Source organism: Siphateles boraxobius, unplaced genomic scaffold, assembly GCF_051911475.1.
Source record: "Siphateles boraxobius isolate OS27281-9 unplaced genomic scaffold, OSU_SipBor_1 5, whole genome shotgun sequence".
Classification (NCBI taxonomy): Eukaryota; Metazoa; Chordata; class Actinopteri; order Cypriniformes; family Leuciscidae; genus Siphateles; species Siphateles boraxobius.
This window is the reverse complement of record NW_027509141.1, coordinates 10,353,551-10,377,406: the sequence shown is the minus strand read 5'-3', so window position 1 is coordinate 10,377,406 and position 23,856 is coordinate 10,353,551. Positions and strand designations below refer to the sequence as shown.

Genomic DNA, 23,856 nt, shown 5'->3' with positions numbered 1-23,856 from the left:
GGTGGCTTCACTTCTCACCAATGGAAGAGAGCGAAGGGGTGTTGTCCTTATTTTTTTACAGTCTATGGGTGGGACAGTAGAAATGCCTGGCTAGCTGGATGCGTTCATGTTAATGCTTTATTGTGCTTTCCATTCTTACTTTTTAAAACAACGGGGACAGATCCAGCATGGACGGTTACCGGAGTGAGGGATATGAAGCACCTGTCTGAAAAAGTAACTAAAGCAGTTTGAGTTCAATTTCATAATAATAATAATAATGATCATTTTTATTTATATAGTGCCTTTCCAATACCTAAGGTTGCTTTACAAAGATAGGTTAAGGCAGTGGTTTTCAAACTGGGGTACGCGAACAAGATGCTGAATTTTGCCGTTCATTCAAGTGTGTGTTATTCTGAGTGTCATTCTGAGCGTGTGTTATTTGCTCCTAGTGACTCAGCTGCTGCGGGTCCTGTTGTCCTGGGTTGTCTAACTGGAGACATTAGCCCTGTGGTTACAAACCTGGGAGTCAAGTTGGACGGTCGTTTAAAACTTGATGCCCAGATTAGTGGAGTGGTGAAGACCAGCTTTTTCCAGCTGAGGCAACTAGTCAAAGTAAAACCGGTTCTATCTCGACATGATTTTGAAATTTTAATCCATGCTTTCATCACCACTCGTTTAGATTATTGTAATGCACTTTATAGTGGTCTTAGCAAATCACTTACGGCATGATTACAACTAGTTCAAAATGCAGCTGCTCGGCTTCTAACTGGAACTCGAAAATTTGGCCATATCTCACCTATCCACCAATCCCTCCACTGGTTACCTGTACATTTTCGTATCGATTTTAAAATGATTTTATTTGTTTTTAAATGTCTGCATGGCCTGGCCCCCCAGTACCTGTCTGATCTGCTCGTGCCCTACACCCCCTTTCGTTCGCTCCGGTCGGCTGATCAGGCACTGCTGGTCGTCCCAAAGACCAAACGCAAATCTAGAGGTGACCGTGCATTTGCTGTGGCAGCTCCAAGACTCTGGAATGAGCTGCCTTTGCACATCAGATTGACTGAGTCTTTTTCTGTTTTTAAATCCCGTCTTAAAACTTATGCATTTTCTTTGGCTTTTAACTCAGTTTGAGGGTTATCTTTTCAGTTTTGTATTATTGTTGTATGTATTTTTTATTGTTTTATTATTTATTTTGTTGTGCTTCTTTTGTATGTTATTGTTTATTTCTTGATTGTGTTCAGCACTTTGGTCAACAGTGTTGTTTTTAAAGTGCTTTATAAATAAAGGTGGATTGGATTGGATTGGATTCAAGTCTTCTCCTAGCCTAGAAATCTAGACGCACCCTAGCGGCAGCAAAAATTATTTTGCAGAAAGGGTGGTCTAGCAACTCTCCATAGACTTTTGAGCTGGAAAAACCAAACTCTGGTCAGGCCAATCACATCGTGTATAGAGTTGGTGGGCGGGCTTAACATAATGACGGCAGAGTTGTGACGGTTCCCCGCATAGTTCCGCTTGATTTCCCTGCTACTTGAAAACAAAAAAGATGCTGCTGGCGAACAGCGGTCTTTCGAATCGGCTTTGGCCGCGACTCTGGATGGCTTGGAGTTAAGAGAACGTCACTTAAGTCATTCTTAAAAAAGGAAGATGTGTTCGGAGTTTTGACGACCGGATACGGCAAAAGTTTAATATATCAACTAGCTCCGCTTGTGGAAAACCGCATGGGACTCACTCAGCCTGGGCCGTTCGTTGCTCTGGTTGGTTGTAGCGCTGTCCTATTGCGTGCAGAGGGAATTTGAAAGACATCCGTTTATCCCGCGCCTCGGATTGAGGTATGCCAATTGTGAGTTCCCAGACCTAACATCTAGATAGGTCTGGCTTGCCAGGCTAGTCTTCTCGACCTTAGAATAACATCAAAACTTAGCATGTATTTCTAGCAGGTAAAATGCCCCAATAAAATATCAAATTACCTCATTTTTTTGGGGTCAAAACTGACTGCATTCACACAAGCAGCGTTATGATAGCCTATGTTTCGTGCAGATTATGCTGTCTTGGAAAATCGTGCGTACTGCCGTTCTCGAAAATGTGCCTTTGTAAAAGTGGGGATATAGCAATTGCTAGCACAAAGAACAAATATAGGCATAGACACAGATCTCTATGCATTAGGGCTGGGGTAAACGATTATTAACTAAACGATTAGTTGGGCGATTATTTTATCGATTAGTCGACTAATCTAACGACTAATTGGATGATTAATATAACGATTATTTTTCTGCTGCTCGATTAATAAAAAAACATAATGTATCTCAAATAATACTAACTAGTGTACTGTATCATGATACTATAAGCTGGCTAACGTTAGTCTAATGTTATGTATCTGAACACTAGGGCTGGGTAAAAATATCGATTCATCAAAGCATTGCAATTATTTGTTTCTCAATTCAATATCGATTCATCAAATCCTATGAATCGATTCAGCCCACCGGCCAGTGGCGGTGCTGTGGGCAACACTCTAGTGAGAGCATTCAGCGTTGTACAAGACGTGCTTTACCAAACCAGCAAGATGACGGACAGTAGCTGCACTCCGCTCAAGCCTGCGCCACCAACCAGGGACGTCGTTAGGCCTATTTTGGGGGGGCTGAAGCTACCCCAACTTGTTCCTAAGCCCCCCTAAATGATAATAAGAACAACAATAAGTCTCGGGAGTCTCCCGTTTATTGATAGCGGCTCCCTGATGTCCGCAAATTAGTTAAAATCTCCCGAAATCTAGAGCTCGCAAGCTCCAAACCGCGTAGTGCAAATGTTCGCGCGTGTGCCTCACGAAGCGCATTTTTTTTATGAGAATGCACATTTTGTGTTTCTGTTTACATTTCTTTTATAACTTGAATGTATACGAAGAAAGAAATATACTTTCTATTACAGTTACATGCACTTTGGAGGTGTTAATAAAGCACCTGTTTGTTACAGTTGTGTTTTGTATTCAACACATGTAGCCAACAATATTGTACAGTTTGTTCTGCTAAATAAACCATGAGAGGAAACATCCTGGGGTCAATTTATTCTTAAACATTGGTACTACTGCAAACATTATTTAAAAATATACTCAGGTACTTAAAGGTGCCATGTGGAATGTCTGCCAAAAAATAAATTCATACTACACATTCCATACCAGATGGGGGCAGTATACCTCCAGAAAGTGAGTTGGTCTACTCTAACGTAACAAAAGAGAAACGGCATAGTCTCTATGCTCCGCCCTTACAGTCTATGGCTCCGCCCCTACCTTCATGCCGTAGCAGAAGCCGAGCCAACTCCTATTAGAGGACGATTTGACTCCAGACTCCAGAGGAACGTTAGTTGATGTCAAGTGATTTTTAAATTACATCTTCAAAGCTACTCCCCTTCACCTTTACCAGTGAATATGTTCATATTAGTTTTGTTTGTATTACATATTTATTGTTAGTTTGAATTACATTTATTTGACAGACAGCATTCGCTGATTTAGACCAAGCTTGCGCCATTCAGAGCTACTAACTCGCAATTGACACTTTTCACACGCTCTCACGCCACACATAAATTTTACACAAATAAAGACGCACAGAAAAATCGCAAAGCAAAGAGGACACGTAGACCGACAGATTAGACAGAGCAGGTTAGTTATGATATATAAAAAACTAAGCTCTCAGATTCTGTCAATTTTATTACGCTATTCAAACAATATGTTTTTTGACGCTTGTAGAAGTTAAATGAGAGATACCTAGCGCACGTGAACCGATCATCTCTACTAACGTTAGCTAATAGTAAAAAAACACGAAGACTGTTAAAAAATACAGTAGCCTATGCTACAACTTACCAAAATGTATTTCTCATACATAATATCTATCCAATCCTTTTTTTAATCAGTGTACAGAAGGCAACAACATAGCTGGAGAACAAATATGTCAGATTTACCTCAGGAAATACATTTAATAAAGATAATATAAGCCACGTAGTTAGCAAGAAAAAAGAGTTATAGTGTATTTTGCTATATATGTGTAGGCCTACTACATATTTATTATAATTTTACTTATATCATTAAATAAAGTTGTTATAATAAAAAGAATGCATTAGATTTAATTTTAACAGCTGATAGGGCTCTCTGTATGTTTACAGCATTAGGTCAGTTGTTTTTTTTTGTTTTTTAGAAAAAATAAGGCCTACCTCGATTACCAAATATTTATCCAAATGAGTCAATATTAAATAAAATCACAATAATTGAAATTATTTTAAATAATAAAAAATCATAGCTTACCAGAAATTGTACCATGTAAAAATTGTAACATTGTCACTAAACCTAATAAAATTCAGTTTAGTTAATAAAATGTTAGTGAAAATCACAATACAATTATTATGATTACAATTTTTTTTAAATAGTTTTTGTCTGTTATGGCAGAGTGATGATGATGATTACACCCCAGTGTCCAGCCATACACAGCCTAGTCAGAGCAGACTGACCAGAAAGAAAAGGGGAGATTCTGTACAAAGAGGTAGAGGTAGAGGCAGAGGCACACGAGCAAATAGGGCAGGAGAAGCCAGGGCTGAAGAGGACAGAAGAGTCGAGGAACGTCGCCGTGAGAGAATGTCCGCAACTCAGGTTAGGCTACTTGGACGTGGTGTCTCTGAAACTAAACTTTATTTATGTCCACCCAGTTTGTAGTATTTCAAGTGGATTTCACTGGCCACACATGACATCCTGGACAGTTAGCTTATTTGAGGAGATAACCATTGAATGTTATGAGTAGTAAATGTTCCACATTATGCGGTGATGATTTGCACATAATTAACCTACACCTTATGGCCTTGCAGAACCTCCTGCAAGATTTGAGCTTTTAGGATCTGAGGTCCTTCACAATTGATATTCTACAGGGTCAACCAGGCTTGGTGTTATACGTCCTAGCATTACGGAAGAATAATGCCCCCCCTCCATCAGCTGGTTTACCAGGGGTGCCATGGTGCACCTTTCAGAACTGCAGGGACATGCCCACCGACAGGGAGGGAAAATGCTGCCGCCAGACACCAAACAACTGCATTAGCAACCTACCACTCTTTAGGGATTACTGCCTGGATGGAGGCTTCCTGCGTATTCACCGCCAGTATAGGGAAGACGTTACAGCGCTTGGCCGTGCCAGAGAACGAGGGTCAGAGAGCCGAGAGTTTCGTTATGCCGCCTATAGACATTACATTTACTGGCAGCATGGGTCCCTGGGAGCTGGGAAAAGACTGGTAATCCCGAGTTGTTGTGTCTGTAAAATCAGGGACACATTTCCAGATCCTCAGGGCCAATACACAGGTTTTATTCCTGGCTTTTAGTTTACCTTTTTGTTCATAACTTTTAGTCTACATAACTATTTAAATTTCACTTTCATAACTTTTAGTTTACATAACTATTTAAATTACACTTTCATAAGGTTTACTGTAAATTGTGTTGTTATATTACTTTCCTTTGAGTTAACCAATTTGTTCAAACTGGAAAAACTGACTAAATTCAGTGTGTAAAATGTTCTTTTTACCACATGTTAGTATAACCGTAACACGTACAACTGCAAAATTTGGTGACAGCATTTAAATTTTTTTTGTGGAGTTTATAATGTATACGTAATGTAATAAACCTTTATGTCCGTCGTTGACAATCAAACTGAGGCCACCTCTTGCCATTTGTGTACAAGAAAGAAAGAAGTAGAATAATTGTTGCCAGTCTGGAACAAATTACTCTATAACGATCAGGACAAACAATATGTTGCAGGGTTTCAGTCTGTGTTATAGACTGAAACAACTGTGGTAAATCATGAAACGATAGTGATAATAGGTTGGTTCCGATGTTTTATCTACAAAACATGCAAACAATCACACATTTTTAGTCACCCTGTAAAAAACATTACAGGAATTCAAATTAAATCGTAGACAAAGTAATAAGGACAAAATAACTACAAATTCAAATGTACTCATATTTGAATGGACAGTGTGAATGTTGGCAGGTGTGCCATTGGTCCCAATCCTTCTCTCAGCCGGAGGCTTGTCCTGCGAAATGAACAGTTGTAAGAAGTTGCAAAAGGCAATGACAATATGATTGAAATACATTTTACATGTCAGAAAAAAATGTAGCAAACTGACAGAGTGCTACAGATCCACAAGATCCGACAATTTTGCATTCATTTACTACACATGTCATTGAGGTACATATGTTATGCCAGTTTAACATAGCTATCTTAAAGAGAAGGACATTCATTCAACTACAGCCATTAACCAGTGGTATGTTTGCTTGTACACACCCAAACACTAAACAGGAGCTAATTTTTGCATACCTAGTCCTCTCCTGACTTGTCTTTGTACAAGCTCTGCCGTTGGTGGGGGTGGTACAGGTGGAAGTAAACCAAGCCTTCGTGGGTCATCTGGCCTTGGGATTCCAGAGCCACTCTCCAGCCTACATCTCACCACCAGCGTCTGTAGTTCCCCAATGTAGCTGTAGCTTTTGGGAGTCTTGCGCGCATAGACACTGTACTGTTTGGCATTCTTCTTGTACACTCGTCTGTACCTGAAAATAGGGGGACAATATTGTTGATAAAGGAAAAAATGGAAAAGTAAAAAGAAAGATTTCAGTAGTTCGCGTGATAATTACATCTCTGTACCATCTGCCCTCTTCTGAGTTGGTCGATCCAGATGGTAGTTGTAGTCCAGGGCTGCCAGGAGGACTCGGGCTTCGTACACTGGTGGACTGAAGGCAAAGCGCTTGCTGGCATACATTAATATATGGTTTTGAAAGGATTCGAGGTCTGCCGTTGATCTGCATTGAAATTAAAACATAACAAATTGTGACAGCTTATCAGAACTGAGCAGTTGTAGGTCAAATGAACAGTTTCACCACAATTCCCACACATACCTAAAGCGCAGGTATTTGTGCACATCCTTCAACCATCGTTTCTTGAGGATTATCTCCACAAGAGCCTTGTGTGCTTTAGAGTCTCTTTGAATCCATTGTTTCTCCGAGTCTGCCAGCTGCCCATGTTTACAGCTGCCCATAGCCCACTGATGCTCATTGCAGACATGATGTAAAAGGCCGGCCCACAGTGTCTACAATTTTAATACACAACATAAAAAGAAACCATTACAGTGGGTACCACTTGGAATTGTCCGGTTTCACGCATGATTCTCACGGGACCTCCCACGTCTTTTATTTAGCTTTCCCCAGTGAAGCTGCATTGACCCAAACAACCACAAATAATATGTTGTAAGTACTATCTTATACGTTGTAATACGTTATTAGTTTTAATAAATTTGCCACACCTGCGTAAATCACGGAAAGCGTGAATGAAGTGGGCACTTCACAATGGAACCCACTGTATCAGTGGGCAGTTCACAAGTGCAATTGCTTATTTATAAGGTTAAATTACAATAAGATTTGGGAAATTAAAAGGGAGAAATCACAAAACTTACCAGGAACTCATCATAGGAGTCGGCTGTTTTGCAACACCACCAGAAGTGATTTACGATATCTTTCAGCCAAAGTAGTAAGACAGACATTTCTTTTACCTGGGCTGCCTGGGTATAAGGATTTAAACCATTATTAATAGCATTGCACAACAATGACAACATTATAATGGACAGGAGTGCAATTATTAAACTACTACTATGGACACTCACAGCCGCAATCTTCTTTGCCAAATTCTTTGCACCATGCCACATATCTAAACTGTGATGAATCCTATGGTCCTGGTACCTCCCCTTTACAGGATCTAAAAAACATGTACATGCAGAGATGGAAATAAGTCAAATGTTGATTACATGTCAAGTAACAGCTAGGATGTGCGGATATGAACTCACCCATCAGGGCACCAATATGTGAGTGGGCATCTGTGCAGATCTCGACAAGTTTAAGTTCAGTGACTAGTTGATCCATAGTCAAGATGAAGGCCTCCTTCTCCATCATTGCAGACCGTCTGTCAGTTTGTCTTTTGTCTACTGTGACTACACTGATGATCTCCAATGTGTCATTTTCCATTGTAGTGTAACTACAGTACTGCGCACAGTGACCCGGAGTATCGTTTCTGCCATCAGCTAGATGTGTAGGACAAGAGAGTTTGTGTTAGATAAAAATACTGCAACATAATTTTTTTTTAAATAAACTGTATATGTATCACTAGCCAAGGACAACAACATCTTTGTCCTGAAGTCTTGCAATCACATCTGCACTTTTTTCCATCCAGTACTTTTTAATTGAGTCAACACAGTACGTGTCTTGGATGGATAAAAAAGTGTTTGGGTCAACAATGCCCATGTTCATAAATCTAAATAGCAGTGCAATTTTAGCGTAGTTGTTTCCTGATAGCAAGATGTTGGTGCTCAGCATAAAGTCTCCAGACTGGAGTCCGTACTTCATCAAAGGCTGTGAAACCCATCGCCACACAATGTGTCCCTTAGCACAGCTCTAATGATAAGAAAACATAGACTTATATAACAGCTCTAACATTTTTTGTGCCAGTTAACTTTTTTTTCTCTCAAAAACATTTATAGGTAAGGGTACATGTTTGTGATCATTTGAAGTGTACATTCACATAGTTATTGTCATAACAAAAGTGTCACATACCCATTCTAACACGCTTGCAGTGCCTTTCCCTTTGATGTTCACCAGGAATGGTGGATGGCGTTGACATGTTGCACCAGTCACATTTTTTGCTGTGCAATGTTTCACCGGTGGTGTAACAAAGGCCGCAAGGTACTTCAAGCAATCATCATACACAATCGATGCCTTGCCACCAACAATGTCCTCTGCCTTCTGTACAGTTGGCATATTTGAATCAGCTGGTGAGGCAGTGGAGCTGTCAGGATCTGTAGAAGGTTCAGACTCAAAATCTTCAGTGAGTTCGTGTACAGTCTCTTCCAAACCAATGATAGGCAGCGCATCAAAATTTGGAACATTAGGTAAAGCTCCACCAAACCTGTTTCAGTCAAAAAGTACAAACATAGATATGAAACAAAAAACATGTGAACAAACATTTTCATTGCAAGGCAGTGTCTGAAGGAGCTACTCTGTCTAGCAAAGTTGTGCAGAGAAAAACTGGCATGTGAGTCCTTGTGTTAACAGCATAGCTAACAATGAAAAATTTCACCAAATCACCTTATTCCACATGCAAACATGGGGGCTGACATGACACTTGTCTCGGAATATCAAATTGGGTAATGCACTGGAATGAATTGGTGATGGTAGTCGCTTCAACTGTCTAATTTAAATTGTATTTTAATAAAGTTGTGCCTCCATTATCAAACAGGTTTGTAGAGTAGGTCGCCAGAACAACCATGCTGTTTTCAGCAGTAAAACCATTGTTTCAATGATTAGTGTGAAGAGTTTTGCCATCACATTTCATTAAAATAGAATGGATGTGTATGAGAGCAAATGTCAGAACGGAAGTTTATACACATTCTCTGAAGGGAAAAAAAAAAAATGCTTGTCAGAATACGGTGAACAGAATACCAGAGTGTAGCTGAGATGGAGAGCCAAGAATTGTGGAGTTATACATTTGTGACTTGATGGTAGTATTAAGTTGCAGTAAAAGAGACATTAGGAAACTTACCTAAGAGAAAGTGGAGGGATGTATTCTTCATCAGAGCTGTCCTGCTCCTCATCATCTCTATCTGATGCCTTTACTGGTGGAGGGTTAACTGCCCAGTCAATACTGATGAGACAAAACAGTCAATAACATAATATACACTGAGATAACATTCTCGAGTGACAACATCACCTCCGCTGATCAAAATACACACGTACTATTCCTCAAGTCATTGATGGCTTGTTCATCCAGATGTTCCTCCTCACCAATGCTCATTTCACCAAGGCTTAGGAAAAGCATTAGATAAGATAGATTATTAAAATAAAACAATTTCAGAAAGAAGTAACACTGAAAAACTCTTAGAAGAACCTGCAATCACAGTGCACATTATGACCTACCTGCACTCAATTCTGGCCAATTCTTCCACACCTGCTGAGCCCTTGCTGGCTTTTTCTGAGGTATGCTTGTCTCTGTAACAGGTTGAACACAAAAAACAATGAGTGGAACTAAGAATAAAAATGTAATGTGACATTACACTCTGTGGCAGAAATGTGAATTTTACAATTAGTCATGATAATGACTTCTAGTTCACAGTAAAAACATGCTTGTGAGGAAACATGAGCAAAGTAGGACCTGAAACAAGACAGGCACACTCACTTATCAGAGTCACTTGACCCGATGCTCCTTACAGTGAGATCTGTCAGTACTGGCCGTTTTTTCATGGGAGTGGATGACAGTGGTCCTTCATACCTAAAAAAAAAAATTACACAGTTCAACACAGCAGGTTAATGTTATGCCTCTCAGATCCCAAAATCAGTCAAATTATGAATTAATCTTAGCTGCACATATACAAGCGAAACTAGGGACAACATCTATTTAGAGTGTTACATATGCTGCCCGCGGTTGATGCTAATTTAGCAGCATATATCAAGTTTGATTTCATTATCAACACCTCTTCTTCTAGTGTTATTATTAGTCCCCAGAAAACATTTGGTCTCATTACATTTCGTGCGTCCATTTGGGGTTCATTATCACTGAAGACATTTCAAGCTTCTTAGCTAATGTTTCATTTTATCATCAGTTTGGTAGAGAGGGCTGGTAGATAACAGGTGAAAACCGGATCGGATCTTTGGATAACGTTAGAGCTAACTATCAAACGCTAATAGATAACAGTTAACGTTACGGTTAAGTTAGCCATCACATTAGCACTTTAATCAAACATCCTTTGATACATTTCTATAACTTCCTGAAAAAATTACACAAACATATAAAACAAACTTCTAGTGAAATACTAACAGCATCTTACTTACCGATCCAAAAGAAATGTTGCAAGTTCAGAGTCGAACTTAATTTCTTTCTTGTCCATTAAAAGTCTCCAGCGATGGAAAGCAGTGCCTATATTGACTCTGGTTCTGCTCCTTTTTTTGTCCGATTTTTTTTTGAGCATCTGTGCGAGGTTTTTTCCCTGCAGCGGGTGGTTGTGGTGTGTCTAAGGCTCTCTTGCCAAGGGCTTCAGCCATTTTTCCGCTCTCGTCTCTTCCCTGAAATGAAAGTAATGGGCTGTACTTTTCACATGATTGACATCAGGTTCAAGTACGCCCACAAGCCGTGCGAGTTATTCGTGTATTACAGTTTGAATGGTGGTTATGTTCCCCGCATACCGCCTCCCATGGCCGAAACTGGTATTACGACACCAGTCGGGCCGGCGCTAGTAATTTAGCATGCTAATTTAGGTTTATATCTCGGCAGCACTATAACTTGTCAATTTTTTAATGACATCATTGCACTTATTTCTTCTCATTCTTTTGATGCGTGTAGCTCATTTTTTGGATAATTTTACCTCAATTTTTACATAGAGCACCTTTAAGTACTTGTGTATTTACTAATTATTGAATCGATATCGAAGCTAATAAATCAATATCGAATCGAAATCGAATCGAATTGTGAAATTTCTAGCAATACCCAGCCCTACTGAACACCGTCATTAGAACTCTATAACCGCCAAAAACGTGTTATTAAAATATTTTTTACAAAAAATTTTTATCATAGAATGTTTAAATACTAATATCAGCGTACGAGAGAAACGTAGGCGGTTAGTGGTGCTTCGGAGGCTGCTACTGCTGGAGATGATTCGGGAGAGGTCTGTGTGCCCCTTTACCGATCAGAGCGTGCGTTGACACGGAGTAAAGCCTTGTTTAAACTCGACGCGTCCGCACGAGTGCGAAGGTGCGCGCGGCAAAAATTACGCGTTGGGTGCGCAAGACCGGTGTTGTGCCGAATTTCGACCCCGGCAGAATTATTACCCCCCTAACATTGGTAGTTTTAGGATTAGTTGTGGGGGAGGGGTTAGGATTATGGGTGGGGTTAGGATTAGGCAATCAGGTACTAACTTCAACGAGGGGGGTAATAATTTGGCAGGGGATCGAAGCTCGGCACAACACCGGCAAGACCCCATTTCGCTTGGCTGTGTGCACGGCCTCTAGCACGCGGCGCCGCAACCGAGGATGAACGACTTCAAGACGAATCTGCCCGAGCATGTATGTCTCACCGCACCGGCACCCAGTTTGCGCGTCTAAATTGCAATGGTTTTTTTTGTTAAGGGTTTGTTTACTTTGTGTGATTCATTTAATGGAAAGCACATTCACTTCTAGTTGACTTCGTCCTACATTCTGCAATGTTTCGGATTCCCACTTGTGGTGGCGAGCTGTACCGCCGGAAACGGTGCAATAAATATATAAATAAATAAGTGTCGACGCAAAAATATGGCGATGACGTAATTTTGACGTCGAAGCGTCGAGGTCATCGACGCGCCGCTACAGCACTACTGTGCATAGAGATCGATTTAATATTCAACTCTCTTCAATACAAAAACATACCCTGTGTGAGTTCCTGTGTTTAATGTTGATCACATTATACGAATATCCACACGATTTCAAACGTGACATTGATTTTGTACAACAGTTCAACAGACGATAGGGAATTAAAGGTGCCCTAAGCAATGTCACACGTTTTTTAGGCCAAAACATTTTTTGTCATATACAGCAAACATCTCCTCACTATCAGCTAGCTGCCTGTCCCCTGAACACACTGTAAAAAAACGCAATCATAACAAACTGTTTCAGCCAATAACCAACAAGAAGGATTTGGGGGTGGGGTTGGGGGGTTAGTGCGTGGACGAATCGGAGGGAGGGTCTAACTAGCCTCCGTTTTGTTTGACAATACTTAGAACGTCAACAAGAAGTGACGTCACCCAACATCGCTTAGAGCACCTTTAATTTAGATGGTTGAAAATAATTTCTATAAAAATCACAAGAGTCACTGTACCTAAGAACCAAATTAATTCGCCATTTTTTCCCATTGCAACAACGTAAAATAATTTAAGTGATGTTCATTTTAAACACAGTAATGTCCGTATTTTTTGCAACAAAACAGTAGCTCCAACGAGACCCACAGCAGTGTTCGTGAACGAATCTGCAGCTTTGAACAAATCGTGAGAGTCAATGATTCATTCATAATTACAGCCACTTGCTTCGTTACTGATGAACAAATGACTCGATGACTCACTCATAAAGACAGTGGCTTGCCGCCACCTACTGGCGGATTTAATTTAATATTTAAAAGCATCACTTCGTTTTTACAATCATTGCATATTTCTCTATTGGACCTTTTTTTATTTTTATTTTTTTTATATAAAGATAAAAAAATGCACTGGAAATATCGATTTAAGGGGGAAAATATTGTCCCTTAATGAAAAAGAAGTGACTGCAGACAGGGGGTACACAGGAGGATGTTAAAAGCCTCAAGGGGTACAACACTAAAAAGTTTGAGAACCACTGGGTTAAGGAATAGTACAAAATCAACATCCAAGCACAATACACATACCAAGGGCATAAAGTAATATACAGAGGTCACTTGCAAAGTTAGGTTAAAGATACAAATAAAGAGGGATTCAAACAAACAACATATAACAAGGTAGAATTTACAGACTGTGAGCTGAAGAGTAATATTCAGAGAGGAAAAAAAATTTAAGAGGCTTTTGAATGAGAGAAGGGTGAATGCTTGACGGATGTCTTGAGGAAGAGCCACAACGCTAAAAGACCTGATGGCTCCTATGGTTACCAGACTATTGAAACTGACTGAATATGACACAGCCCCACCTAAGATATTTTTCACCAACCGCCACTGATTAAACCATAGCAAAAGTAAATTTTATTACTTAAGTTAATTTTTCATCTCTATTTTTTGGATTTATTTAAAATTAGACAAATCTTATATTATTTTAATCTCCAATATGTTATTTAATAGTGGATAGGTATCAACTACTTATAATGCTTCCCTAACTAGCAGAAGACACTCGCAAGGTTTAAATCCCAGTTGTGCAGGTGGGGCATGTTGTCACACTGTGTTGCATTGAGCACCTATTAGAAATGTTATTCTATTCTATACTTTTTCTATTGAAAAATCATGAGAAAAAGGTCAATAAAGACTGAGAGTCAATGTTCAGAAATTAGCCTACTAATTATTAATATGTTTTGAACTATGTTGTATAGCTGTGTTTTCCTGTGTTCGTTGTCAAACTTAAACATTAGTTTATGTTTAATGATTAAAAAATTCCATTATTTTATATGAAAAAGTTAATAATTGTATTTTGAGAAAATATTTTAGTTTGTCTTGTATATTTGTTTGATAGATTGGCCCTCTCATGTTACAATGTACCCCACCTATGGGGCATGTTGTCATTTCACTTCCATTCTTTTTGGGGTATATCAAGAAAAAAGTATATACTGTATTAATAAAACAAAACGACAGAATTGTACTAGACGTGGGAAATTAATGTGAGAAAAAATAAATACTCTGAACCCTAAGTAGATTTACACAAACTGAGAAAGTCAAAAAGCGTTACTTTGTGCCCGGCTCTCCCCTATTCATTATTTGACTAAAAACTATTCATACTTTGAACTATTATTATTATTACTACAGTATTTAAAAAAAAAAACGTAGAGTGCCTTCAAAATTATCAGAACACTGGTAAAGCTTATACTGATTTTCTCATCCTCCGAATTATCATTTAAAAAAAAATATTCTTATCCTGTTCTGAATTTAACTATTATTTTAAATTTGACAAATATATTTTTTTCCTACAACAGCAACAGTAGTGTTTACAACAGCAAGACCACTTTAGCCTGTAAACTCAATAATATCTCTCTGGAAATAAATACAAATATCAAAGTCACAATTTCAATAACAATGGTTTAATCTGCTAATATATCTCCTATATGTTTGTTTTAATGTCTATAGTCTCAGATCAACTCCAGCAGTATCAGCAGCAGCAACAGCAACAATAGCAAAGGCAGCAAACTCACTTGAGGACTTTAGTAAGATTTTACCAGAAAAGGTATCACATTAATGTTAAATATCTTGTGTAGTAGCTATTAATTGCTGTATTTTGTCTGTTTGCTTTGTTTTTGTTTTTATTGTATTGTAAGCCCGGCTCAATCGACTCAATGGAGGACCTCCATTTCCAGTTCTCTGCGCGTTGCTGTCTTTCCGCGTGGCAAAGTAATTTGATTAAGTGAAATACATTTTCTCATATGTATTAACTCATTATTTCATCTGACTCCATAAATGAAATTTTTTTTAATGATATCTGTGTATCATTAAATGTGAGCGAATGTTTGACTATTCTTTTTAACTCTTTACTAAAAATAATGTCAGAGTCAGTTAGAATAAAATCAAATATTTATAATTTATTATGTCAGGTAAATGTATCATGCCAATTGCATAATCAGTTCAAAGATAATAGATGCAAGCATCAAATCCTCTGGAATAAAGAGAGAATATGCAATACCTTGACATTATAAAATACATGATGCAAAGTGTTTTGCTTAAACTTCGCATCACGGGCTAGTCTGGGTTACAGAATCGCACCGACCCACTCGTTGCATTTCATTATATAGACAGACCTTCTTTTCACATGGAAACATTTGCTAACAATGAGAATTTGCATTCAGAGTTTACACCTTTGAGTGCAGGAGGCCATTTGCCTGGAACATGCACCCTTCTCTGTGTGCGAATTATCTGTAAACTCTTAAATACCTTATTACCTTTTGGTTTACTTCTTTGGGAATGAGACCTTTGACATTTCAAATGATACTAAACATGTGTAATACTGTATGATGATAATTCACATTAAACTATAGATTTTTGGGTGAATTTCAGGTGATCTCAGCATGATAGAAAGAGGGAACGGGGAAATGAGGGTTCAAGGGAAAAAGATGTAGATTAGGATTGCTTAGGTGAGACTTGTGTCTTGAATGATGGCGCCAGTTTCACAAGAGAGAGTTCAAATGTTTATTTCCAGAAAGGTCCTTTGTCTCATCAGGGAGTGGTCGTTCCTTAAGTAGACTGCCTGGCATTTATCTAATATCTCAAGTCTTACAGTATAAATTTAACTCTTGTATTTTTGTAATTCAGTTTTTGCCATGAAAATAGCCACAGGTGCTGACATGGCATTAAATAAATCTGTACTGTACTGTACGAAACATAGGCCACGTTGTTGTTGTTTTTTTTATTTTTATTTTTTATTTTTTTTATTTTTGTCCTACACAGAGTTTACTATAACAGTTGTTCTTAATTATTCTGTATAACAGAGAAGAAAAAGCCGTCAGTTTGGGACAACTTAAGACGCAATCCCAGAGTTATTAATAGGTGCACAGAAAATATGTTTTTACTTTTAAACTTAAAATTGTCTGTTCTGTTCTGTTTCTTTTTCAAAATTGCAACACAGCACTTTCTGCCGTATCAATACAGAATCATCGCTTATCAGCAGGAATGTGTCACTAGGTATTGCTGTTGATATTGTAGCAACTGAGACCAATCAGACACAATTATTTGTTATGGTTAACAAGTAATCTTTAAAGCTCACGCTGGGACCTGTGGCCCCATCCCCCTAGCGGGTGCAAGGGGGGCTTTTGGGTTACCATGGATACGATCAGATAAGTTGCTTTTATTGCTGTCAAAGGAATGTGGCCACATGCGGAAGAGATAGATAATGGGAAGACAGAAACAATCTTAAATACAGACTTTGCTTCATTAATCATAGACTAACTGATCTATAAATGAACATGCATCCCAGAAACTGTGTGAATGATTTACTGTCTTGTGTACTATTGTGTATATACTATGGTATGTATTTTATTATACAACCAACCAACGGTCGATGTAACCTCTCCTGTATCATGTCTCCTAACTAATTAATCTTCATTTAATGACTCACACTTTGATGTACATCACCTTATCTTAGAATACAGTGTGGATTTGTTATATCTATCTGAGCATTAATGAACAGAAAAAGTGTAAGGCAGAGGTCTAACCATACTTAGGACAAAGACTCATAAATCTTGCCCACAGAGGAAACTCCCGCCAGAAAGTCCACCCTTCTCATTGGTAAAGCAAAATTGGGTGGGACTTTTTCTCAAGCTTTATTAGAGACAGTCCACAGTTACCCCTTTTCCACCAAAAAAGAACTGGTTCGGAACTGGTGCTGGTTCAAAGTTAGTTCGGAGTTGGTTCAACTTGCGAACCTTCTCAGAACCGGTTTGTTTTCCCACTGACTAGAGCGCCCAGCGAACGACGTCGTTACGTCACTGTGTACGTCGCCATACAGAAACGCTAGCAAGTACATTATTTTGGGATTATCTCTAACTTGTGTACCATGAAGGCTTTAAAAACAATTGAAATAAGTAAGTCTTTTAATCTTTTCCTTTGATATGTAATCATTTCTGATTAGTTATGTACCTCTGTCTTGTGTCTTTTTTCTTTCCGTTTATTTGTTCTATGTTTTGACTGTTTTCTTCTTTGCTTACATAATGTTTTCAATAAAAAAATAAAATTTAAAAAAAGCTAGAAACGCTTGCGCCAACTTCAAGCATAATAATTACAATGGTGGACTACATCGTGTTTCTGCAAATGTTTCTCCTGGCTTTGCGGTCATAAAATATGTTTAGGACACATCTAAACCCGCCCCCAGCCCCGCCGTAAGCATGACACGGTGGTAAAAGAACGGTTCTCTGGTTCTAGTCCAGCAAAGAGTTGGTGCCGCTTTGGAACCAGTTTTCCTGGCCGAGAACCGGTTCTTTGGCTGTCGAAACACAAAGAACCGGTTCGCGAGTAGGCACCGGCTCCGAACCGGCTCTCAAAATGCTTTGGTGGAAAAGGGGTAAGTGACCTGTCTCTCTCAGTTTTTCTCATCCGGCCACAACACTGCTTCTGCTGATACTGGGGAACCCCCCCCTTCACTGGAGCCCCAGGGCCCAGCAGGCTGTGAGCACCGTCGGCCATGCTTTCACGCTCCCAAAGGGAGTCAGTCTGCCTTTTCTTCAATCCAGAAAACTGCAACCTTACCATCACTGAACGGGCAACGATCAACTCTTGTTTTGCTGGACCTCCGGGCTGCTTACTTCGGGTGGGTGTCTGAGACCCCCTCACCAAAATGGCGCATGGCCCCTGCAGGCTATGACCACAACCTGCCAGGCCTTGACTCAACCAGTCATGTGCTCATGGAGAGAGAGAAAACCTCCAACCAGAATAGAGTCGAACTACCCATGCAAGTTCATCATCTTCTTCATCCAACGGAGAAGAAAACGATTGCAAATTCAACATTTGACACTCACGGAACCGTCAACGACTTCAGTTTCCAACAACTTCTAGAATTGTGTCCACTGCAAAGCCATGCAAGTATCAATCTAATGCTGCGTTCACACCGGACGTGAATAGCGCGTCAAATTCGCGTCTACCGCGTCTAGTTATACGCTTGACCACTTTGAATCCATTCGCGCGTCAAGAGCGAAATTGACGCGCGTAAAAAACAAAAGTTTGACGCGCGTCGGAGGCGAAATCCGATGAAACTCTGGAGGCAAAACCCGTTGACGGCCATCTTTTTACAAGATGGCTGATGTTGATCGAGCATTCGTGGAGAGAGTCACCGCTCTGTATTTGCTCTGGAGAGCAGAACAGCGGCGTGGGTCGTCGTCGCCGTACTTGGGTCCACCAGACCCTCCGGAGGCGTTCCCAGTTCGGCGAATTTCATAATTTTCTCCAGGAGCTGTGCCTGGATGACGGCCGCTTTCAGCGGTACCTCCACTTGTCCCGCGCCCAGTTTGATGACCTGTTGTCCCGCATCAGAGCGAGGATCACCCTTCAGGACACTAACTACAGGCGCTCTATCGCAGCTGCGGAGCGCCTGTCCATCTGTCTTCGGTTGGTAAATGTATATAAAATGTTAAATACACTATATTAAATATATGCTAATATGCGGTATGCTATCAATGTTTTTCAAACTGTGCTGTACGGATACCACTGTTGGTGCTCTTTCTAGTGATACTCAGTTAACTGCTGTAACGTTAACCTAAAAAATTAAATATTATTTTGGCAGACGTGATAATGTCTCTATCTGTAAGCAATATGTAGAGCTCTTTCTAGTGATAACGTTACTCGGTTAACTGCTATAACCTAAAAATGATACTGTCATGTCTCTGTAAGCAATAATGTTACTCTTTCTTTTGATAATCAGTTATTGGTTATTGGCACACTAGTGATTTAAACCATATACACACACACATATACCCTTTTGTTTTGAAGATTCAAAACTTTGTTAAATTGCTTGCAAAATTGCTAGCAAACAAACAAATATGGTGCATTAAAGTAAAACAGACTGGCTATTGTATATAGTTGAATATGTAACTACAAGTGTACTTATACAAATATTTTCTAGGTTTCTTGCCGCAGGGGACTCATTCAGGACCATAGCGTCCAGCTTCAGGGTTGGTATCTCAACAGTGAGCCAGATCGTCCACCAGGTTGTGACTGCAATCTGGGACTGTCTTGTGGAGGAGTACATGGCTGTGCCCACCACTGATGACTGGAGGTCCATCGCAGAAGGATTCCAGGAGCGGTGGAACTACCCTCTATGCTGTGGTGCGGTGGATGGGAAGCACGTGGTAATAAAGGCACCCCCCAACTCAGGATCCCAGTTCCACAACTACAAGAGAACATTCTCCATCTTTCTCCTTGCAGTTGTGGATGCGAGGTATCGTTTCCGGGTGATCGATGTTGGGGGGTACGGCAGGACCAGCGACGGTGGGATTCAGGCAAACTCCGCCTTTGCACAGGCTCTCCGTGCTGGTACACTTCATCTGCCTCCTGACCAGCCTCTTCCCGGTGCTGATGAAAGAGGACCCCAGCCTCATGTCTTTGTGGCTGATGAGGCATTCCCGCTGCGGAGGAACCTCATGCGGCCCTTCCCTGGACGCTCCCTTCCTCCAGAGAGGCGTGTTTTCCATTACCGCCTCTCCAGAGCCAGGCTGGTGGTGGAGAACGCCTTTGGCATCCTCTCCTCACAGTGGAGGCTGTACCGCCGCCTCATCGAGGTCCAACCAGAAGTTGCGGAGAAGTGTGTGAAGGCGACGTGTCTTCTCCACAACTTTCTGAGGTGTTCGGAGGGGAGTGAGGCACCTGCTGTGAGGGGCGCGGGACATGCTGGAGAGGAGCCACTGCCAGGTCTGGGTCGGGTTGCGGCCAACAACTCCTCCAGAGAGGCACTCCGGGTGAGGGATGTCTTCATGGCACACTTCTCGGCGGAGGGAGCAGTACCATGGCAGCCGACGGAGTAGCGTTTGAAGTCCTCCTCATGACTTACCCACAACGGCTCTTTTAAGAGCCACCCACAAACCTATAAAGAGCTAAACTATCTAAAAATAGTCCATTATTATTATATTTTGTATTTTTTTCCCCCCAGGTTGTCAGCCCCAGTTCCATGATGTCAGGTCCTGAACATGCACATTTATTAAGTTGAGACTTTTTCAAAATGTCCGGTTTTCCATGGTAGTATATCAGGTTAAATTATTTATTTATTTTTGTTTTGATGATAAATGGAGCCAGCCTCCAAAAGTAATTAACCTGTCCTGTGTTTTTTTCCTTATTCAACACTGTCCAGACACTAATGTTCGTTGTCTTTACATTACAATAATAATGTTTCATATAATCTAGATTTAGATATGGAATAAATAGCAATCAATACAAAATCAAAATGTCTCATATATTGAAATCAAGTTGTAAGGAACTCAGCTTTTTGGAAATATTAATAATCAATAATATCTTGTTATTATTAATTATAAATATTTGGGTCAGTTAATTGGATTAACTTGATGTGGCTGAATTAATATTACAATCAATTAATCAGTTCTTCCAACGAACTATTTTGATTATTAATTTATTCTAATAAAGGGTATCTTCCATGGCCACCGAAGAATAATTATTTCTTCGCCTGTACAGTACTTTGAGCCAGTAGCAAAAACCGTGATCGTAAAGTGACTTGTATTGCAAACAAAACAGAACCAAATACATATTATGTACAAGTTTTATTAACTAAATATAGATATTTATATGAATATAAATAAACTAAACAACATACACACATGAATACATAAATAGGTTAGTGATAGGATGAAATTGGAAACCGGAAGAGGGTCTATGAGAAGAACCATCAGAATTTCATTTTCACATTTCATTGAATTGAATACTTGCATTTGTAATGGGAACAATTCTTGAAGTTGTTGAAAATTGAAGTCGTTGATGGTTCCGGCAGCGTCAAGTGGAAGTTGGTTGAGCGTTCTCTTTCTCCAGGAACGCATGATTGGAAGTGAGGAAGTCAAAAGGATGGGTGATTGGAGTCGTTGTTGGTTGGAGTCTTTGTTCCAAAACTCCTGAGATTGTCCTTGGTTCTTTGTGAGAGAGTCTTCTCTCTCCTGCCTGAGCCCACCTCTGGTTGGAATCGAGGCCTGCTGGGCCCTTGGGGCCCCCGTGGAGGGGGAGGGGGCTCCCCAGTCTCACCAGAACAGTGTTGCGGCTGGATGAAAAAACTAAGAGAGGGCGGTCACTGTTGCCTGCCTCTGATATACCCTGAGAAAAGAACCAACCCCTAAGGTTTGAATGGACCTATGAGTAAGGTGACATGTCCGAGAGGGGAAGCGGCTCTTAGTTGATTTATGGTCTTTGTCCCCAGCATGCTTAGACTGTTCATTCAAGCTCAAATAGACATAACAAATTCACATTGCATTCTAAGAGAAGGTGATGTACATCAAAGTGTGTGTCATTAAATGAGGATTAATTTGCTAGGAAGCATGATACAGGTGAGGTTATATTGACCGTTGGGTGGTTGTTCAACCACATACACCCCAATCAAACATACCATGTTGTTATACCTAATAGTACACGAGACAGTAAATCATCACAGTTTCTGTGAGGCATGTTCCTTCATAGATCAGAGTAACACCGCAAAGTTTATTTAATTAAAGATGGTCTCTCTCTCTTAAGCATGTGGCGCATGTGGCCACATTCCTTTGAGGTCGTAAAGTCTGTTATCAGTCTTAAAGTGTTCTGTAACCGGACACCCGGCTGACAAAGTAACTTCATTTGTGAGGTTAGTTTTGGGGGAGAGTTTCATAGACCTTTATATTCATTAAATATAGTGAATATGAATAATTAGTGTGTGTCTGATTGGTCCAGACCCTACATCCCCCCCTTTCGACCGTTGTTGTCCCCCTCAAGGACAACCATGATCGAAGTTGAAAGTGCCGACAGATCAGACACACCTTTGTCATAGAAGGCTGGAAGGCCATGGTGGCCTCTGGTTGCTCGGGTCTTCTGGAGTGGTGGTCGTTCCACGGCGGTTGATGTGGACAGTAGCCCAGTACAGGACTCTGCAGCAGGTGTTGGGGCAGAAGGTGCCTTGACTGGGTATCACCTGTCATTCTGGAGTTAGAGTGAAATTGTGGTTCTTGAAGAAGGATGAGGTTTCCAGCTTTGATTCAGGTTTGGCCTCAGCAGGGCAGCGTGTGTCTTGGATCAGAGACTGCAGACCAGCTGAGTTTGAGTAAAGTCATTCTGGAAGACAGTAAACAGCTGTTTCATGGAGTTCACTGTCTGGTTCAGCCGAACGCTGTGGGTGTTGAGAATTACCACAGTTCCCTTCGATGTCTTGCCGATGGACGGCAGGGAGGCACTCTGTGTTGTGAGTTGCCCTTTTAGCTGTGGGATTTCAGTTTGAATTTCAGCCACACGTTGTCTCACGGTGGCTAGGTTCAGTGCGTTGACACTGGACATGCCAATGTTAACAGAGTTCCGACGGCAGTGGCAGTTGTGTCCATCTGGCTCTGCTTGTGTGACATTTTTTTTTTCAAGTTGGTTGAGCATGTGTTCGACATTGGCCTCAGCGTGGGCGAGGGAGTGGAGTCGAACATACACTCTCTGGGTGTGGGTCCTGCAGTTGGTGATAAGGAGTCCCGGTTGTTCCTTCGGGACGCTGCCTGATACCGGACCTGGTGAGATGACCGACTGCGGCTGTCCTCTGGTTGGCTGGAGGCACAGGAAGACTAACCACAGCAGCATCCTGGAACAAACAAAGGGGAGAGGGAGAGAGAAAGGGAGGAAAGATCTCAGCGACTGTCGTCCTTTGTTGGCTAGGACAGTCTTTCCGCTTCGAGGACGCCGGTATGCCAATTGCTTCGGTGTTCTGGTGCTGCGGTGTGCAGCACATGCTGCGTCATGGGCATACACTGGCATGAACCTCCCTTTTGCACTGTGGCACCACAAGCTTTGGCGCAGCGATGTCATCAGGTGCATAACACAGAGTGTTGTCCTGTGCACGCAGCGTGTGCTTGTTGATTTCAGTTGTCTGGGGCACCGGTTGTCGGTGGGTGCAGACGGCGTTCGTGGGTGGTTGGAGGGGTTAGAGGTGGTTTCTCATAGTGTCCATTGGTTTGTCATAGTCTTTGGTAAGCTGGAAGGTTGGGGTCAGGTTAAGCAGAGGCTCTGTGACATTTTGGCACACATGTGGTGAGAGACTAATTCATGACCCTAAAAGTTCAGAACCACTGTTTAATGGGTTCGCTAGATATGTAGCATAAAGTTAGGTGTTTCATGTGTATCTAGCTAGTGATGTGTCTCTTGTATCTTTATCATCTTAGCTGTGGATGTTAGGAGGCTAAGACTTGTGTGGTTCCTAGAGTATTTCCTGGAAAGGGCATAGCCGAGATGAAATAAATGACTTAAGATGGTTCTTATGACTAAATTATTTCTCTGGACTTAAATGGTGGTTCACTGCGGCTTGACGAAGTGAAGGATAGGAGGAAAAGGGACAGCTTTCCTATTCAAATTATGCTTATTATCAATCCTCAGGACTATAGTTATGCCCTAGTAATTGTTGAAATTACTTGTGTCGCAGGGTCACAAAAATGAGTGCACT

At 40.7% G+C, this 23,856-nt stretch overlaps 2 protein-coding genes across 2 annotated transcripts; both read right to left on the bottom strand.

The window, feature by feature from the left end:
• Positions 1-5,870: 5,870 nt before the first annotated feature.
• On the bottom strand, positions 5,871-8,086 carry LOC143712056 (uncharacterized). Its single transcript, XM_077204273.1, has 7 exons — positions 7,831-8,086; positions 7,651-7,742; positions 7,444-7,548; positions 6,890-7,080; positions 6,629-6,793; positions 6,315-6,544; positions 5,871-5,875 (listed from the first exon to the last, which is right to left on the bottom strand). Exons 1-7 carry the CDS (start codon positions 8,006-8,008, stop codon positions 5,871-5,873), a joined length of 966 nt encoding a protein of 321 aa, XP_077060388.1. The 5' UTR covers positions 8,009-8,086.
• A 45-nt stretch (positions 8,087-8,131) lies between these two features.
• Positions 8,132-19,452, bottom strand: LOC143712055 (uncharacterized). The gene is made up of 9 exons (XM_077204272.1): positions 19,336-19,452; positions 18,594-18,720; positions 12,431-12,443; positions 10,212-10,304; positions 9,953-10,060; positions 9,769-9,840; positions 9,579-9,680; positions 8,594-8,945; positions 8,132-8,434 (listed from the first exon to the last, which is right to left on the bottom strand). The coding sequence occupies exons 1-9, from the start codon at positions 19,450-19,452 to the stop codon at positions 8,147-8,149; spliced, it is 1,272 nt and encodes a 423-aa protein (XP_077060387.1). The 3' UTR covers positions 8,132-8,146.
• Between the last annotated feature and the right edge of the window lie 4,404 nt (positions 19,453-23,856).

Excerpts from the sequence above, each read along its gene's own strand:
- LOC143712056 (XM_077204273.1), bottom strand. The coding sequence starts at position 8,008 with ATGGAAAATGACACATTGGAGATCATCAGTGTAGTCACAGTAGACAAA. Across the intron at positions 6,794-6,889 it reads CACAAATACCTGCGCTTTAG|ATCAACGGCAGACCTCGAAT; the intron begins GTATGTGTGGGA and ends ATTTCAATGCAG. Across the intron at positions 6,545-6,628 it reads AGGGCAGATGGTACAGAGAT|GTACAGACGAGTGTACAAGA; the intron begins GTAATTATCACG and ends CCCTATTTTCAG.
- LOC143712055 (XM_077204272.1), bottom strand. The coding sequence starts at position 19,452 with ATGTACTCCTCCACAAGACAGTCCCAGATTGCAGTCACAACCTGGTGG. Across the intron at positions 10,061-10,211 it reads GGGTCAAGTGACTCTGATAA|TTCCACTCATTGTTTTTTGT; the intron begins GTGAGTGTGCCT and ends TTTTATTCTTAG. Across the intron at positions 8,435-8,593 it reads CTGCAAGCGTGTTAGAATGG|AGCTGTGCTAAGGGACACAT; the intron begins GTATGTGACACT and ends TCTTATCATTAG.